At 34.6% G+C, this 18529-nt stretch overlaps 1 protein-coding gene across 2 annotated transcripts; it reads right to left on the bottom strand.

Annotated features, from left to right (window-relative positions):
• On the bottom strand, positions 532 to 7505 carry LOC109725750 (probable protein phosphatase 2C 59). 2 transcript variants are annotated; one of them, XM_020255086.1, is made up of 9 exons: positions 7367 to 7505; positions 7143 to 7287; positions 5751 to 5878; positions 5499 to 5597; positions 5251 to 5409; positions 2031 to 2117; positions 1461 to 1552; positions 1063 to 1137; positions 532 to 948 (listed from the first exon to the last, which is right to left on the bottom strand). In XM_020255086.1, exons 2-9 carry the CDS (start codon positions 7208 to 7210, stop codon positions 802 to 804), a joined length of 855 nt encoding a protein of 284 aa, XP_020110675.1. In that variant the 5' UTR covers positions 7211 to 7287; positions 7367 to 7505; the 3' UTR covers positions 532 to 801. The 2 variants fall into 2 exon arrangements, with proteins under 2 accessions (XP_020110675.1, XP_020110674.1); XM_020255085.1 differs by having other exon boundaries at positions 7361 to 7492.

The following is an 18529-nucleotide window of genomic DNA, read 5'->3' as shown; positions in this document are numbered from 1 at the left end:
AGTTCAATCCAAATTCAAACAGGATCAAGTAGGCTGTGAAAAAAATGATGCCATCGCCTAACATCGTCCACCTTGGAAATTAGTATGAAAAAAAAAAGCCAAATTACACTTTTGAGCATCATATTTTAATTTATTATAATTTTTAACTTGAATTTTTTAAATTATTAAAATCAAATCTCACAATCTTGAATTCTTTCAATTATTACAATCAAATCTCACAATCTATTCTAGTTAACTAAATATTGATGCGTTGTTGATATAATAGTTGTATATTATAATAATCATCGCCACATCGTCAACCGCAGCACTACCACACCACTACCATGTGATGACTCACAACACCACTACCACCACTACCACCACTACCACGTCACAGCTCATCACCATTAAATCAACTAAACTGGACTATAGAATTTAGTTGTAACGATCTAACAAATCGACCAAAAATTACAATGAATTAAATTTGAGAATCAAGGTATCACTCACCTCATAGTTCAAGGAGAAAAAGCGTAATATATAGCCTACAAAGCATAGCAGGAAAATAAATTGATTTCTTCTAGCATTAGACATTAGATCCATTAGTCCTTACAGAATACAGACCGGTACATCATACATTTACTATCTTCTACTAGTTCCTATTAGAGGCTGGAAATGTAAACAACATATTCCATCAGTCGAAAAGTGCTTTCTCCATAAGCAGTTCTTTTTATTTGACTTTTTCAGATACTATCTTTACATTGATTGCAGGGACATGCAGAGAAGCTTCCATTGTAACAAGAAAGTAACCTTTTCTCCATCTTTCTACTTGGCATCGCTATCCTGTCCGGATAAGAAACGCACGACAACACAAGTGATGTTATCTGCGCTTCCTCTTTGATAAGCCTCTTGCAAGAGCTTCTTTGCTGCCTGTTCTGGGTCTTCTATCGGTCTGACAATGGCAACAGCCTCCTGAGAAAGATAATCATTTTTTTTAAATAAGACGAGAAATAACAAGGAAAGCCATTCCCAGAAGGTAATAGTAACTCATAGCATAAAAGGAAAAGCGGTGGCACGAACAACCACCTCGTTCGAGACAACATCCCATAGCCCGTCACTTGCAAGAATGAGAAACTCGAGAGACCCATCGATCACTTCTTCCTGTCATTAAGAACAGTGGAAGCAATTAAATTTTCAAGCAGTAGGATAAAGCAACTCGAATAAAGGAACTTAACCATTTAAGTGGTGTCAGAAATCCCTATACACAAATCAAGAAGGCCAAAACTAGCAGGGCCTAGCAAAAGCATACAGATTTGCCTTTCTAATTAATAAGCAAGCAACTAGAGATCACCCTCAAATGCTCTAGAGATAAATTCTACGACAGGCAAGCCAATTGCCCAATTATAAGAATAGGGTGCATTCTAAGTCCAATAAATTCAGGATGGATGATGCAAACAGTTGAACTCAAATATTAAGATGCACACCTTAATCTCTGGATCAGCAACAACATACTGCTTCAGGAGCCTATCACCGAAAGCGCGAGATACAGCGAGAACACCGCCGACACGCCATGTTCCTATAAGTTTCCATTGTTGTTAGATATTTAAGAAAAAAATCATATTTTATAGGACAAAATTCCCTGGATCCTTTCAAGGTGGGTAAGTATTTCTATTTCTTGATTATTCCGCTATCCAGGCATAACCGAGAACAGAGTTGACTTCCACATTGGATTTGCTCAAGAGTTACAACTCTAATGATTGCAGGAGTAACAACAATGAAGAGAGATAACTGTTCTGGACACGGAGATAAATTGGGGGACCACACTGTTTCTGGATTGTCCTAGAATATACAAATTTTAACAGAAATACTAAAACGTATGAATATCTATGAGATTCAGCGGGACAAGAAGGATATCTCGAGTTATCAACGTATTTGCCATATAACCTGTGAATATCCATGAGATTCAGCAGGACAAGAAGGATATCTAGAGTTATCAACCTATTTGCCCCTGAAACAGGCAACCTGTGGGAGAAATATGAAGGAGAAATAAGTACCAGCCCACATCACAAAACCTCCAGCATCCTCAATCCTTTGTCGCTCATCAGTTTGGTCAGGCTTGTGATCTCTCGAGACAGCTATAGCTGCAAAAGTCAAGATCATTATATCAAATATATAGCTACTAAGAAAGCGCAAGGGCGATAAACTTAAAGAAAATTGAGAAAAACAAAGTGAATTCTTTTCTCAGAATTTTATCATTTTTGACTTAAAAAAGCTCATGTTAATGGCTATATCAATCTTGTGTGATGCATGACAACAATGGTCCATATAAGTTTCACTCCTACTTTCTCTATTAGAATCTCCTACTCCTACCTGTAGCTTTAATATCGATAAATAAATTTAACATCTCTATTAGATGCCTTTCTGCTCCAAGGAAAAAAAAGGACCTCCTCTTCTAACTTAGCCTAAGCTAGAAGCCAGTAAAAGGACTCTCTTATTTATTAATTAAATAAACGATGATTATGATGATAGCTTGGCTTTATTATTTTATAAGCCTTCAAAAGAATCCTAACCCTAATCCAAAACAGAATCCAAGTAGGAAACCCTAATCTAATAAAAACAAACCCTAACCTACTACAAATAAAAATCTCAATTTAAAAAACTAATCATAATCTAATAATAACTAAAATTGAATAGCAACAATTCCCTACCCTTGAGACAAACCTTGTCTTCAAGGTGTGGGTCTTTGATCCTTTTCATTCAGGTCGGGACAGAATCTAAAATATTCACGATAGGAAACTTTTGGTAGATCTTGTGCAAATGCTTGGTTGTATCAACTTCTTCTTGAATCTCCACTCTTATCTCCGTCTTCATAATTGTCTCCACATGAATTGTCTGTACCAATGTACAGATGAAGCATCTTACATTTGTGCTTAGGTTTCCTTCCATTGCAATTGTAGCAAAGACTATACTTTCACCGTTCACGAATTTCTGCCGATGTTAATTTAAGTATTTGTTAATTTTGCTTGGTGGAGCTTCTCGTTGTCGGCTCTTGTTCCTCAGACTTATTGATATAGTAGATCATTGCATCGAGTAAAAGATGAACAAGACGGAGTTTGTCGAGAATTTGATCGTAAAGAAGACTCGTTGTATATTGATTGGCGCCACGTTGGAACCTCGCCCAATTGGTCTTTATACTGCTTATACCAGCGATTGCGTCACCCTGCACATGGATCACTGCAAATCCGACCCTATCATCCTTATTATTCGCATAATAGTCAAAAAATTATTTTACTTTAAATAGCCAACTTATTGGGTCATCACCATTAAATAATCAAATATTGGAAAAATCAAGTTGGGCAATCTGGGTTTTCAACAACCCCATGACCTCCTGGACCCTGGTGCTAGTATGCTCGTAATTTTCTATCGTCTACTCTTCGTATATCTGGTATTGATGTCCAGGTGCTATCTTTTGGTCGAAATCATGCGCTTAAGATTTTAAATCATTCACTCATCTGTGCTAGCAAAGCCCGTATTAATTTATTTTGTTGCTTCATTATTTTGTGTTGTTGCTTTTAATCATATTATTTTGTTGCTTCATCATACGCATCACGTAGGCTTAAATGTTTGCCAAGGTTTGCATTTGCTGATTTTGACATTGACCCATTGCTTGAATTTGATGGTTTATCTCGTCCCACCATGCATCATCAAATATTGCTCCGCCCTAATCCAATTTGTCATCATGGGGTGGAACTACTAATTTTCCAAGATGCTTTTTAGGTGTCATGTGCAGAAATATATTTTAAGAAAAAGATATTGTCAAATAATTTAAATAAGTCAAGAGAACATGGCTGGATTTTAAGTCGGCTCAAATTAGACTTGAACTGACTCGATTTTGGCTCGTAACGGCTCGAACGGCTTGAAATTTTCTCGCTGAGGCATTCACTATGAGCGGTCGATGTTAGATCGAGTCCTTAGATTTTTGACACGTGGATAAGAAAGTACGTAGGATGTCGAGTGTGTTAGAAACCATGATCTCGGATCCAATGTGAACGTGAAGAAGAAGATGAAATCTTTGGCTTCAGATTCCATATGCTTTGATACCAAATTGTTAGATCTCCCCACTCCTAGTTGTAGCTTTAATATCAATAAAATAGATTTATCGTTTCTATTGGACGCCTCTAAGCTCCGAGGGGAAGATGGACCTAGTCTTCTAACTTAACCTAAAGCAAGAAGTCGGTAAGAGAACTCTCTTATTTATTAATTAATTAAACAATGATTGCAATGATAGCTTGGCTTAGTATTTATATGCCTTCAAAAGAATCATAATCCTAATTCCAAGTAGAATCCAAGTAGAATCCAAGTAGGAAACCCTAATCGAATAATCTAAGTAGGAACCTAATAAAAACTAACCCAAATCTACTAGAAATAAAAAAAAAAAATCCCAATTTAAAAACCTAATAGTAATCTAATAATAACTAAAGCTTGATCGTAGCACTCTTTCTTTCCCAAGTATGAATTAGCTCAGACTAGCTTCTGACTAGGACTTTGCAGATAGATTTTAGTTCTAGATTTGCCATTTCTTTTTTAAAATCGTTTCCTCTTGCAATTTTTCTAGCCTGTTTATTGGAAAATGTGATATATACTACTTACTAAAATTTGTAGCCAGAAAGCATTTTTGGTGTAACATAAACCATGTTAGATCAGTACCTAACAATAACAACAACTCTCGACTTCACAAAGTTTTAAAGATCAAGGATGAATAAATTTCCCCAAGTTTAAACAAAATCTGGATTACCAGCGAAATGACAGTTGTAAGCTCCAACAGGACAAATTCAACAGGTGCACAAGAGATAATGCCCTCAGTACTCATTAGAGCAAATACATATAAGAATAGGTTATGCACTATCTAATCATTTTGAAACAGCCCTTTGCATATAAGAATCTTCAATGCTCTAAATTTCATCAAAGTTCTTTCTCAAGTTGTAATTCTTTTTATTCCCAATTTTTACAATTTAATTAATTCGTAATGACATCTACCAGACCATGTCCAAACCTGTAGCTGAATTAAATAAAATGGAAAAAAAAATTGAAAGTACAAAGAATTGAATTACCTGGTTTTAATGATATGATGCATTATGTAAATATGAAAATGATATAATTGAAAGAGTATTCTATTCATAAATTTGCAATAGTGATATCAAGATAGAACATGTATAGGTTAGCTCGAAAATGCATCTAGATAGTGAAAGAGATAGCTCTAAATTTAGCACTTACCATTCCCTCCCCTGCATATAACAGCCCTAGAGTCCCCAACATTAGCAACTAGCAAACGGTCGCCAACAAGGACAGCAGTTGAAGCAGTTGATCCAGCATCTCGGTTTTCATTATTTTCAGATTTCAGAAATTCTAAATCAGTCTCGCTGTATGCAGAAGCTGCACTAGTCAAATGAGAGAGCAGTTATTATCATCCACTGCTGAAGACAGTTCTCGTTGTTATAAATAAACGAGCAAATAAATCACACCTATAGCTGACTTGGTATCACTAATGAATTTTGGCTGCTTAATTAAATTGCTGAAAAGGTGCTGCTTGACGTATTCTGCAGCTCTAGCACCACCATGACCTGTAGATACAACTATACATTACATAAACAAACTTATAATTATACAAATATCTAAAGCAAGTGAAAATTTTTAAGTCTCGATATCTAAAGGAAGTGAAAAATCAATTAACACAATGAAGACAATATCCTAATTTTGAGCCAAACAATTCGTACCATCAAAGACTCCAAACAAGCCGACAATCTCTCCATCGACGCCATCAATTCTTGTCTCATAAAAGTCCTCCATGGAAGACCTTTTCCCTGGAGAACTTGCATAGCCATAACTGAATTTCTCATGTTGACTGTTACCCAAAGAAGAAAAACCAAACAAGAGGTCAAAAAATTATATTATTGCAGACTGTGTGAATGCAACATGGAACTTGATAAAAAATAAAATAAAATAAAATGTCAAAAATCCTTAATTATCCTAATTGAACATCGAGACAACAAGTTAAATATAACATGCGCAATGCGTTCATTAAAAGTGATCAACATTATCTGCATTAACATAGTTGTATTGGGTCTAATGCAAGGATTTAAGTGGCGTGGCACGGTGCGTGCTGGGCCGTGCTGATACGTGCCGGTCATAAAAAATTCATGTGTGCCGACACATAATAGCATGAAATATTTATTTTCTTTAGCGACAAAATATTCTAACTGTTTATTACGTATTTTTATCAAATATTTTGAACTTTATTGAGAAAATTACTCACTAATTTAAAGAATAGAGGGTTTTGAGCTTTGCCATCGGCACGGGGGCTGTATCGTGCCGATATCTTGTTGGCACGGTACGGCACGGTAGATACAGTCCGTGCCGATGGGCAGTTAAATCCTTGGTCTAATGGATATGTGATCTCCAAACTCTTTTGTATCTTGCACTTTTCTCTCTGGATTTTCAACAGATCACTCATCGAATTATCGAAATTTGCACCACGTTATTCATGATTGCAAACCGTCCAAAAATCCTAAGGGACTGCTTGAGGTTGAGCATAGCATATGAAAGTAAATGATAACGGAAACAAATCTGCTCAACTAAAAGTTCAGGGACCCAATAGTAGATCACGAAATAAAAATTCACTAACTATACAAAATCAATTGAAGTCATTACACGGTATACTCATTCAATTTCATTTATCTTCCAGCTTGAAAATTACAAGCCCAAATAGCAATGATCCGTACATGGCACGCAAAACAACATCTTACATAACAAAAACCAATTATGAAAAACACAAATTGTTTGTGAACCGAACATTGTTCTCTAATATCTTAAGCTGTCAAATCTTTTTAAAATCTATCTTCAACGCTCTCACCCACGTCTGGCCTCGAGATTTTTTTTTATTTTTTTATTTATTTTTTTTCCGATAGGTCCAAGATATAGACTTGAATTAAATGAACAGTGATATTAGTAATTATATTCAACAAAATTGAACGGGCCCGAAATTAAATTCACAGATACTGAGATCAATATGCAACAACTACATAATTAAATCTCAGCTCAATTTATCAATCAAGCTAAGAGAAGTTAACAAATTAATTAAAAGGAAGAGAGTAGGTGAAAATATATACCTGAGCCCACCGCCGCTAACGGGGGACCCATCCGATTGGTTCCCAACAACGGAACTCCAATAACCCATCGAATCGCCAATCCCTTCTCTTTTCTCGCTCGTTTTGGCGGCCTCGTCGCCCAGTTGTAGATCAAAGTCGAACGACCCTGTCGAAGGAAGCGAAATTGATTCTGATTATGGAAGAGGATTCTTTGAAATAGGAGGAGATGGGAAACAAACCCAAACCGAGCGCAGCGCAGGAGGAGGACGAAACCAACAACGGATTTGTGGGTCTGGTGTATGGTGGTGGTGAGAGGAGGAGAAATGAAGGGGGAGAGGGGCAGGGGGGCAGAGGGGCAGGGAGCGAGAGAGACCGTTGGATTTTTTTTTTTTTTTCTTTTTTTTTTGACCTTTTTTTTTTTTTCTTTCTTTTTTTTTTTTCCTTTTTCCTTAATAATAAAATAATGATGATAAAGAAAATCGAAGCCAATTTCGACAATTGCATGTGAAAAGCAGGAGAGGGGGATTACGTGGCGGGTCGGGAGAGGGACTCGGTCAAGTGTGTGGCATTCACAAGGGAACCTTGCGTGTTCACGCCTATTTCGTTGAAGTTGAGAGAGCCTTCTTTTCCTTCATTATTATTATTATTATTATTATTATTATTATTATTATTATTATTACTAGTGTAGAAATCTACGAGATACACGACAGATAAATAATAAATTTAAAATTTAAAATCTAAAATTTTTAAAATAAAATTATAATTAAAATTTTAAATAAAATTTTTTTCTAAATTATAAAATTTTGAATGAAAATATATGGTTTCAAAAGCACTATTCTTCAATAATTGTGGTTAGAAACTTACTTTAGAATTTTAATTCTAAAGTTCATACTATAAAATTGCACTATGTTTAGAATTTATATTTTATCAATTAAAAAAGACTAAATTAGAAGAATTACTTGACCTCTAATATTTAAAATATCAATTAAAAATTATCAATTAAAATATCATATTTTAAAAAAAATAAATTTAAAATATATATAAAGAGAAAATGACCATAATTATTAGGAAAAAATAAAAGCAATATAGAAAAAAGAAGTTGTAGCAGAAGAATAAGAAGCAGTATCATCAAAGATAGAGAAGTAATATTTAATTACAAATAGTAATAAAGTTCAAGTGGTTAGATTTTCATCTTATTTTTGCAAAAAAAAAATATATATAAATTTTATTCCTACCAATCCAATTCTTTTATATGATATAAATATCCATGATAGTTGCCAGTAGACCATAAAATTTGCTTTCTTATAGATATAAAGAAAAAGTAATGCAGGAAAAAAAAAAGAAAAAGAAAAGAACACAAAAAAAGAGGTCGTAGAGGCGGTTTTTAGTTATTGTAGAGGCGGTTCTAACGACCGTCTCTAGACCGCCAGCGTAGCCACCGCCTCTACAACGTAGAGACGGTTTGATCGACCGTCGAGGAAGCTTAGAGGCGGTCCTGTAGAGGCGGTTTAAACCGTCTCAACTAAATTTTTTATTTTATTTAATATTTTTTTTTGCTCATCTTATTATAATATAGAGGCGGTTTAAACTACCTTTACAGAATTATTTTTCTTCTTCTGTAGAGGCAGTTTAAACCGCCTCTATGACATGTTATTAGGCGGTTTAAACCGCCTCTATGTAAAAAATAGTATAAAAATTTTATTAAAATAATTATTTTAGCCCGCGTTTACGAGCAGAAAATTATAAATTCATTGACAATCAAATAGTCTTAAATATTAATACAAATCAAATATTTTATTTTTCTATAATAAGCAAACCAATTATATAGTGATAACTTAACAATTCTTTAATATCATCAAATAACATATCAGATGTCGAAACACATCATTTCATAGTATAACCAATATTCATAGTAGCAACATAGTAAATAAAATAAAATTTAAATAGTTTCAAACATAATCGACATTCGAATTTTCAATAATTTATACAAATTTAAGCAATTTTGTGATCCTTCAGCTGTTGGCTTGTGACTTGAATTGGAGGACAGTTTAGAGAGAATGCGTTATTTGAGTTATTGCTACCTACAACCTAAAAACATATCAAACAATATAATTAGCAATTGGTATACTTGATAATTGAGAAATTCATTCAAACGTAAGACATTAGAAGACTTAGAACGTACCTGGTGCTTAGTGTTGTCGAAAATACTAAAGTTACGTCTACAAAAATCCTACAAAAGGAAGATTAAGATTCTCAATAATGATCTCAAAGTAAAATACAAATTGAATCGATCCTAAAGCTGAATGAAGTGGCTACACCAATCAACGTAAAATAAAGATTGCAAGATTAGTAAAATAGGAACTGAATCAATCTCAAAGTAAAATAAGGATTGCAAGATTATACCTATCTCTAATGCAAAAAAGTTCAACCTCATTATGGTGTTGCATGTACCTGTGCAAACCAATCAATTCAAGATAATAGAACAGAATGAATTGCTAAGAGACTTACTCTTCAAGAGCTGATTTTGCAAGCCCTCTTTCAACACGATCTCGTAGATTTTTTATCCTCACAGCAATGTCCCAACAAAAATTTAACTAGATTCAAATATAAAAACCTTCTAAAGAAATATAATAAGTGACCCTAACAAAGAATTGACCAGCCAATGAATCAGTCAATTATTAAACAAAGCATAATTCTATATCCATAGCAGAAGTCAATAAAGAGATCTAGCTAGCAACTACTGTAAGATCTTAAAGACATTGACATCTTTAATTAAGGATAAGAACAAAATAGAAAAGTCATGTTACTAAACAAAAAACATGTTTAGTTTCTAGCTACTACAACACCATGCTAATTAATATCATCTGCATCTAAGAGATCAATCTAATGAAAAGCGGGTTAGAATTAATCTCAAAACATACATGACACTCATGAAAGAAAAAAAAAAGTTCTTTGGATCAAGAAACATATATAATTAGAATAAACATACCTGTTCTTGGGTTATTTTAACAGCGAAGGCATCGATGATTGCTAAGGAAGAGAGTTTCTTGTAGGTCTCCGGTCCGAGAAGCTCCACAAGCAACCTCTTGTGCTTGTTGCTTAGGTAGGCATAGAGAGTCACATTCTTTTTCTATGACCTGCAAAGAGTACACTAAGATTTACATGGTTTGGCCGTTGTCCTACATTCATGGAGGAAGATGGAGCAAATAATTTTATTAATATCATAGGTGGAATACAAAATTATATCTGACCAAAATTTTAATTAGATTTGAAATGTTTATTTTTTTTTTGCAGAGAGTATCAAGAGGAAGAAGATACCATAAATTAAATTCAAGATTTATAATAAAGTAAAAGAAGAAGTAGAAGAAGAAATATAGAAGTAGAAGAAGCAACAGTAACAGCAATAGCAATGCCTCAAAACAGAAGAAGATGCAGCACAAAGATGCAACGGTGTTAAACTATAAAGCTAAACAATTTAAATCAAAACTAAACAATATTTTTATTCAAAAATTTATACTCATTAGAAGTAAAAGAGCAAAAACCAAAAAAATATATGACAAATATTTGTAATAAGTAAAATAGCAATATAAGAAACAAAATTGGCAGAATAGATAAGAAGAGAATACGTAGCATATGTAAGAATTAAAAGCAGCTAATTTGACATTAAAAGTGAGAAAAAAGAAAAAAAAAAACTCTAGGATAATATTGCTCTTCTTTAGGACATTTTCTTCATATAACTTAGAAGATAAAGTATTCACAAAAATTTTTAATTCTTTCATGTACCTAAACTATACTATTCTTTAACCCCCCTTCTAATCCCTCTTCTTCTTTCATTTCCTGGTTTGATTTTATCGCATATTATTTTTTCATATAGGCCATAAACATTTTCATTTATTTCTTATTCTAAACTTTCACTTTTACTGCTGCTGACATATGTTGCTATTGCTGGTGGTGTTGCTGCTACTATTACTGCCATTTGCTGCTGTTTGGTGGAGCTATTACTGCTACCTCAATCTACTGTTGCTGCTAAATTAAAAAAATATATTAAATAAAATATTCATGCATCCCAATAGAGTCTTAATTAGAGAGCATTGACTATGCATTTTCCAATATTTGCATCCAACTCAAACATCAATATCATCATAAGTGTTAGACAAAACAAAGTAACTCGGGTTTCTTATGGATGCACAAATATTTTTTTGGCGCACAACTCTTTATTAACTGAATATCAATACGATTTTTTGGAAGTAAATAATAAATAGAATGGTAAGATGTTTTCAATGACATAACACTATATGCAATCTCTATATCATTTATTTAGATCGCATGATAATCAAAAAAAATTGCAGAACCTTGTATGACCTAAACCCAACCTCATATATTACAACGATGCAAGAAAATCTCCGCGATGCAAAGTTATTATTATTAGAAAACTTATTCAGACATCCAACTATACCTAATTTGTTTGAAACTTGTTCTCCTACAAAATAAAATAATATAGTTTTGTTCTCTAACCCTCTATGTAAATTGCAGCAACATAACATATGTAGAGAACAATTGAACTAAAATTGTGACACCCCAATAATCTCACATCGGATGGGAATGGGGTTGTCATTGGGTTTATAAGAGACTTAGACACTAGTAATAATAACTGGGCTTAAGCATTTTGGGCTGTTGACTGGGCCCAACGAGTTATTATTGCTAGTGGGCTGGGTCGTTACAAAAATGCAATCACCCAATTTTGGAATAAATTAAGTGAGAAGCATTGGTAAATTTCAAGAATGAAAGTGATGATCGGGGAGGAAGCTAATTTGATGAAAAACCAACCGCCCACACGAACTGCCACAAAAAATTTTAGAAATTTCAGCTTGGAAAAATAGAGTTAGTTGTCAAATTTATGCACTCATTTTCACCAAAAAAATACAGAAAGATACAGCTTCAAAATACTGAGTTGATAAAGGCATTGAAGCACATGGATGGAAAATGACAAAAGTTTTGATCACTTATGATCTAATCTGAACTACTGTCATCTTCTTTCTCTATTTTTCCCCCTTAAGAAATCTAAACTACTGTCATCTCAATGTAAAAATGGATTATGCCTAAAATAATGTCTGTATTATATGCTAGAAAACACAAAAAAAGAATGAAATGATGGTTCCATTCGAGAACCAAATTATATCTCTTAGAGATTAGATATTAAAATAGCTGATATTCATGTTGTCTATAGTCACAGTTCATAACACTTTCTACTTAGGAAAAGAAAAGAGAAAAAAAATAGAGTTATCTTTAATCAATATAAAAATTAAGAAGGATATAACCTATAGTCTGCAACTACTACAATCTGCTGTTGTTGCTGTTTCTGCAATTTGTTGCTACTGCTGGTGCAATTTGCAAATTTTAATTGATAGAAATAGAAGAATGTTTGTATAAAGAGATTGTATGCATATACCTATGTATACATCTACTTATAAGTACGAAGTGCAAAATTTTTCAACTTATGGAAAAGAAATTTCTATAAGAAAATCCACTTTCGCGGGGCTAAATAGAAATATATTGCTGCCATTCCAAAAATAATGACATTGGTATGCATTTATTGTATACTAGCGTAATGACCCGCGCTTCGCGGCGGGGGTCGTAATGTTGAGAGCTAATAATATAACTTTCATTATATTTATTTATCATGAAATACACACACACACACACACACACACACACACACACACACATATATATATATATATATATATATATATATTATATATAATATAGTCGAGTGCCATGGCTATGCTATTGATAGCATCAAACACTTGGTGTATTAAATTTTCACCGTTAGATTAACCCTTTTGACTATTTTTATCCATTAGATTATATATCAACCAACCACTCACTTAACTCTAGGGGCCCAATAATCCTAACCGTACATTTCTCAATCCAAGGGTTAAAAAACTAATAGTACCAATAACTTTGTGCTATTAATAGTATTCCAGCCTAGTTCTATATATATATATATATATATATATATATATATATATATATATATATATATATATATATATATATAACATCCACATTATGTAAGATAACTAAATATATAATATAGATTAATACAAATATAATTGATAAAACAGTTCTTAAATCAAGAGTTAGAAATTATTTTTTTTTTGTGCCAAATTGTTAGACGAAGAGCAGTTAATATTGTATAACGTAGAAAGTCAACATTAGAAATTTCAGAAAACATCGTACTTAAAGCGTCAGAGGGAAATCAGCATATCTTTACAGTACTACAAAGCAAAGAAAGAAAGTTGCAGAACATAAAGCAACAAAGACCATGACATCATATTAAACAGACAGACTATCACGGCACTGCACAGCAAAGGAAGGAAGTTGCAGAACATAAAACAACAAAGACCATGACATAATATTAAACAGACAGACTATGAGACTCAAAAGATTATCAGTAATTCTAAACACGCGAACTCCCATCCTCTGACATATTGCCATGATGATTATTAATTGTAGTGGGCCACAGCAACTCTGCAGCGTGGTTGGCTTGTTGTCCCAGCCACGTATTCTCATTTTGAAGGCGCCTAACCTCACTGAGAGCATAGTTGTAACATTCTTTTAGAAAATAGTAGTCGAACTGGAGTTCGTTATGGTTGGCACACAACTGTTCGTATAAAGATTTATAAACCATTAAGTCATCATAGTTAATATCAGTAACATCGAAATTAAGTGCTTTCTTCAAGCATATAATTGCTTCATGAGCGGCTTTTTGCTCTGCTAACTCAGCATTAATGCATTTTTGACCAAACCACTTAAAAACCTCTTCAGTTCCATCAATATTTTCAACTTTTATTTTAGCACATCCCACATACAAACCATCAGAACCGAACATTGCGCCGTAATTAGGAAGAGGAAGGGCAAGAACCCCAAGTATGTCGGTGACAATTGCTTATATGATACTGGTAGGGCCGCCATTGTCCTTTAAACGTTCAAGAATGATATGAAAAAAACGAGATAACCACTTTTAAGTTAAGGCATAGAATGACCGAATGCAGAATAATTAATATATGATAAAAAATAAGGCTTGTGTTCTGAATCCAGCATAATTAATGCCTTAGTTTTTTTAATCCCAGCCCTTCAATGCTATTGTCTAGAGAAACTTTCTAACATCTTTACATACATTGCTCAATAGCCGTAGATTAAAAATTTAAGTACTGAGACAAATCTCTATATATGTCCACCATTAATAAAAAAAGTAAGGAACCCAACATCACCAACATATCCTTAAAATAAATAAGCCATTTAATTATTTACTTTTTAACAATTTATGTTATCATTCCATAAAGAACTAATGAAATATAAAAAGCACGAAAAGGTAAAGAAACTTAGTATGAAATTGTTAGAACATGATCTTTAATTTAGCCAATTAAAATAAAGATGCCTAGAGGAGGTAAATAATTAGCTAGTAAAGAACCTGCATGTATACATGTTCAAGAAAGATAGGAATCGAAAAAAAAAGACGAAGATAGTTTTACCCTACCTTAGGAAAGTAGCAGATATGTAACCCAAATAATTCTAAAATAAACAGATGAATATAACTAGCTGTATCTGTAGATACAGCCAAAGGAAATTCTTACTCCTTAAGGAAGTAAATGGGTGGGCCGAATAACTATGTTAGAAGCTGGACGTTTATATATATAGGAAGCTGGAGTAGATGCTCTAACACTATTGATGCTGGAAGACAAGTAAGTAGAGACAAATATTAACATTTATCCACATATTTGGTGGTGAACAACATATATGTAGGAAATGCTGGGGTGGGGGGAGGATGCATGAACCCACGTGATTACATAGATAGCAAAAGTACAATGCAATATCCTCTGTACTATATTTTTTTCCCACCATGCACCATATATTTTATGTAAAGGGAGGGAGAACATGTGAGGGAGAGAGAGAAAGCCATATAAAAGAAAGACCACGTGGCTCGATGGAGGAACGGCATTTGGTTTAAGCTTTAGTATAGCGTTTATGTAAGGTTATTGTTCCAATATGCTGGAAAAAACAATCTATTTAATGTTAAAGTTATATTATTTGTTTCGTATTCCTATACTATCAAGGTATATACTAAAAAATTGTTTACTATTAAATTTATATTATTTGTTTTGTTTTCCTATACTATCAAGGAGTACACTTTATGAGAGTTTAAAGCAACATAGTTTTACCTCACCTAACAACAGTAGAAGATATGTATCCCAAATAATTCCAAAACAAATATAGCAAGGTCGAGAATATGCTCTAGCACTACTGATAAAGCTGGGAGGAACAAATAAGCAGAGACAAGTATACACATTCATACACTTGTTTGATAGTGAACAATGCTAGATATATAGGAAAAGTTGGGAGGTGGATGCATGCACCCTAATGATTAGTAAGATAGCAATAGTACATGGCAATATTCTATGTGATATGAATTATTTTGGTTCATGCACAGGGAGAGCATGTGAGGGAGAGAGAGACACGTGGCACATTTTATTTAATGTTCATGCACATTGTATTTAATGTTCAGGCCACGTGGCTCGACGGAGGAACGACATTTGGTTTCAACTTTAGTATAGAGTTTAGTATGTATATATACATATATAATTAAACTTTATGTTATATTATAAAACAAAATTTCTTGGGATCATTACATAATTCTTTAATTCAACAATTGGAAGTCATAAATAATTACGAAAGTCTTATAATAAATTTGAATAAAGTTATAAGTATTTACCTGTTGCCTAGATAGATAACTCTCGTGGCATCCTCACTTAAAATCTAAATGTAGAATATTTACGAAGTCAAGATAATGCCTAATAATTATGCAGAACTAAAATAATTAACCAATAAAAGAAGCTTGATACAAACCAACGAATATAAGAAATAAATAGTAGGTTGCAAAACACAAAGCAAAGGCTCATATCGTGACATATTCTTGCATATGTGAGACTCTTTGTCACATGCCACGCCCCGGGACCGCCAATTTGGTCGGTACGGGCTCGTGGGCGGACCGCCAAACGAACAAGGTTTTCCCTATCCGCCGAAGGATCAACAACATCATGTACATCTAGTTTGCCAAGGTAAAACACAATCAACATACATGGTTCGCGCTAGAGTAATGTAAACAAGAGCAAGAGAGAAATTTAACTAAACTATTACATTCATTCATTTGTTTAACCATTCTTTTACCATTCACCAAAATACAAGTCTTTAGTTTATATATCATCACCTCACTACATAGTCTTCCCAAAATAAAACATAACTCTCACATGAAACATATACATGGTGTACAAATGCATGGAAAGTGCGCTACCTAGGGCGCTATGCTTTTGCCACGATCATCGGCCGCTCCGCTAGGACTGGGATCTGTACAACAGTGGGGTGAGAACTAAAAAAAGTTCCCAGTGGGTTCGGCCGCCGACCCCGCCGATTTTCCTACTAGGTCTAAGCAGGCATAAGTAGAGATATATTTAAGAATAAGAAATGCTAATATACTACTATGCCTCAATAACATGATATGAGTAAAGTAACCATTATACTCATGATGCATGCCATTCATATGCTTGTAACCCAATCACACTGGCTAACCCGGAGGTTGAGCCCAACTCACAACTAAATCCCACAGGTGAGAAGACACCCAGCTACGCTCGCCCGGGACCGTCTGCTGGGTAGATACGTTGACCCAATCTGTGACAACTCCGGAGCCCACTGCTTGGGTGGAGCGACCACCACCAAGCTAAACAGACAAAGTGAGTATGATCCAATCCTCTAAGCTCGAAGATACCTTATCAACTAGGGATAACAACACTCGGGGATCTATCCATCCCAAACAACTAATGTCATGAGTACTATTATCATTACTAAGCCCAAATGCCACCATTCTATGTCACTATGTTGTCTAAGTTCATATTCGGTTCATGGCACTATAGAGGTTCCATTGTTCAAGACCCAATCCTTATGCATTTCCATCTATGTTCCATTACGCATTTTCTATATCCAACATGAGAGCATAAAAGGAATGAGTTTTTGACCACACTACTCTATAATGTATGAATTTACTTATATACATACATGGCCAACAATAGTAACATAGATATAGGGAGAAGTCTGATTGTTTCGGATAGCACCACCCACTTCTTTATGATGTTAAGGTGCAAGATTCCAAGCCTCGCGATTTATGGATGTCGTTTTGGCTCGACCCAACACTAATGAACCAAAAACGGTACTTTTCCTCAACGGCTCGCCGTACACCCGTAGGAACTCCGATTTGAGTTGCCCACCACGTCGGTTTTATCTTCAATTAGGTTTACAATTTTCACGCCCCGAGCCCGATCCCTTTTGGCCAGTTCGAGAGCGTCAAACAGACGCCGAACGGACAGAGCTTCCCCTGTTCGCCCAAGGTTCATTACAAGTATCAATAGAATACAAATTTGCATAAGCGGAAGCATACACAATGGCTTGCACGAGGGCAAGCAATAGCCAAAGTGAAAGGATTAACATTTCAATATACAAGTATTATGACTAAATTTAAATCACATACATGCATCCAACTATAATAAAGTTCTTTCACATTCTTGCATCATTTCTTTTCTACATCTCATTTCTCCCAAAATATAACTTTTGACATTTAAAATAAATATCCTTTACATCATTCATTAAAGCAAGTTCATGATACTAAAATCATCAAATACAAAAGATGATAGTAAAGGGTATGCGACTACAAAATGATAACCATCTCGGGCGGTCTCTATCTAGGGCGCGATGCCCTTACCGCGATCATCTGCCGGCTCGCTCGGTCCCGGCTCTGTGGAAATAGTGGGGTGAGAACTACAACAAAGTTCCCAGTGGGTTCGGCAACCAACCACGCCGACTATCCCACTAGGTCTAATCAGGCATAATAGAAGAAAGAATAGATAATATCCGACTAACAAATGCAGCTAATATGCCTGAACGATAAGTAAAACTATGCTCGATAGAATGCTCATGATGAATGCAAGATTAACTTTTCATTACCCAATCTCATGGCTAGCCCGTAGGTTTCGCCCTCACAAACTCACCAACCCAAATCCCTATTGTCGGGGAGATAACCGCTACGACCCGACGGGACCGCCCTCTGGGGAGATAACCGCTACGACCCAGTGATGGCAACTCCGGAGCACATCGCCCGAGGGGGAGCTACCGCCCTCGAGCAAGGACTAATAGGTGAGTACGATCAATCCTTAACTTTAAGGATTCCAAGTTCAATCCATTCATTGACTCCAAGGAGAACCATGTTCGTATGATACTTAACTCCAAGGTGCATTTGTCATAATGTCACTAACCCAATTCACTTGCATTCTCTAACCTCTACTAGTGTCATGTACACT

The sequence above is a fragment of the Ananas comosus genome, linkage group 20 (assembly GCF_001540865.1).
Source record: "Ananas comosus cultivar F153 linkage group 20, ASM154086v1, whole genome shotgun sequence".
NCBI classification, from domain to species: Eukaryota; Viridiplantae; Streptophyta; class Magnoliopsida; order Poales; family Bromeliaceae; genus Ananas; species Ananas comosus.
Note: the sequence above shows the minus strand (reverse complement) of the source record. Positions and strands in the feature narration are given on the sequence as shown.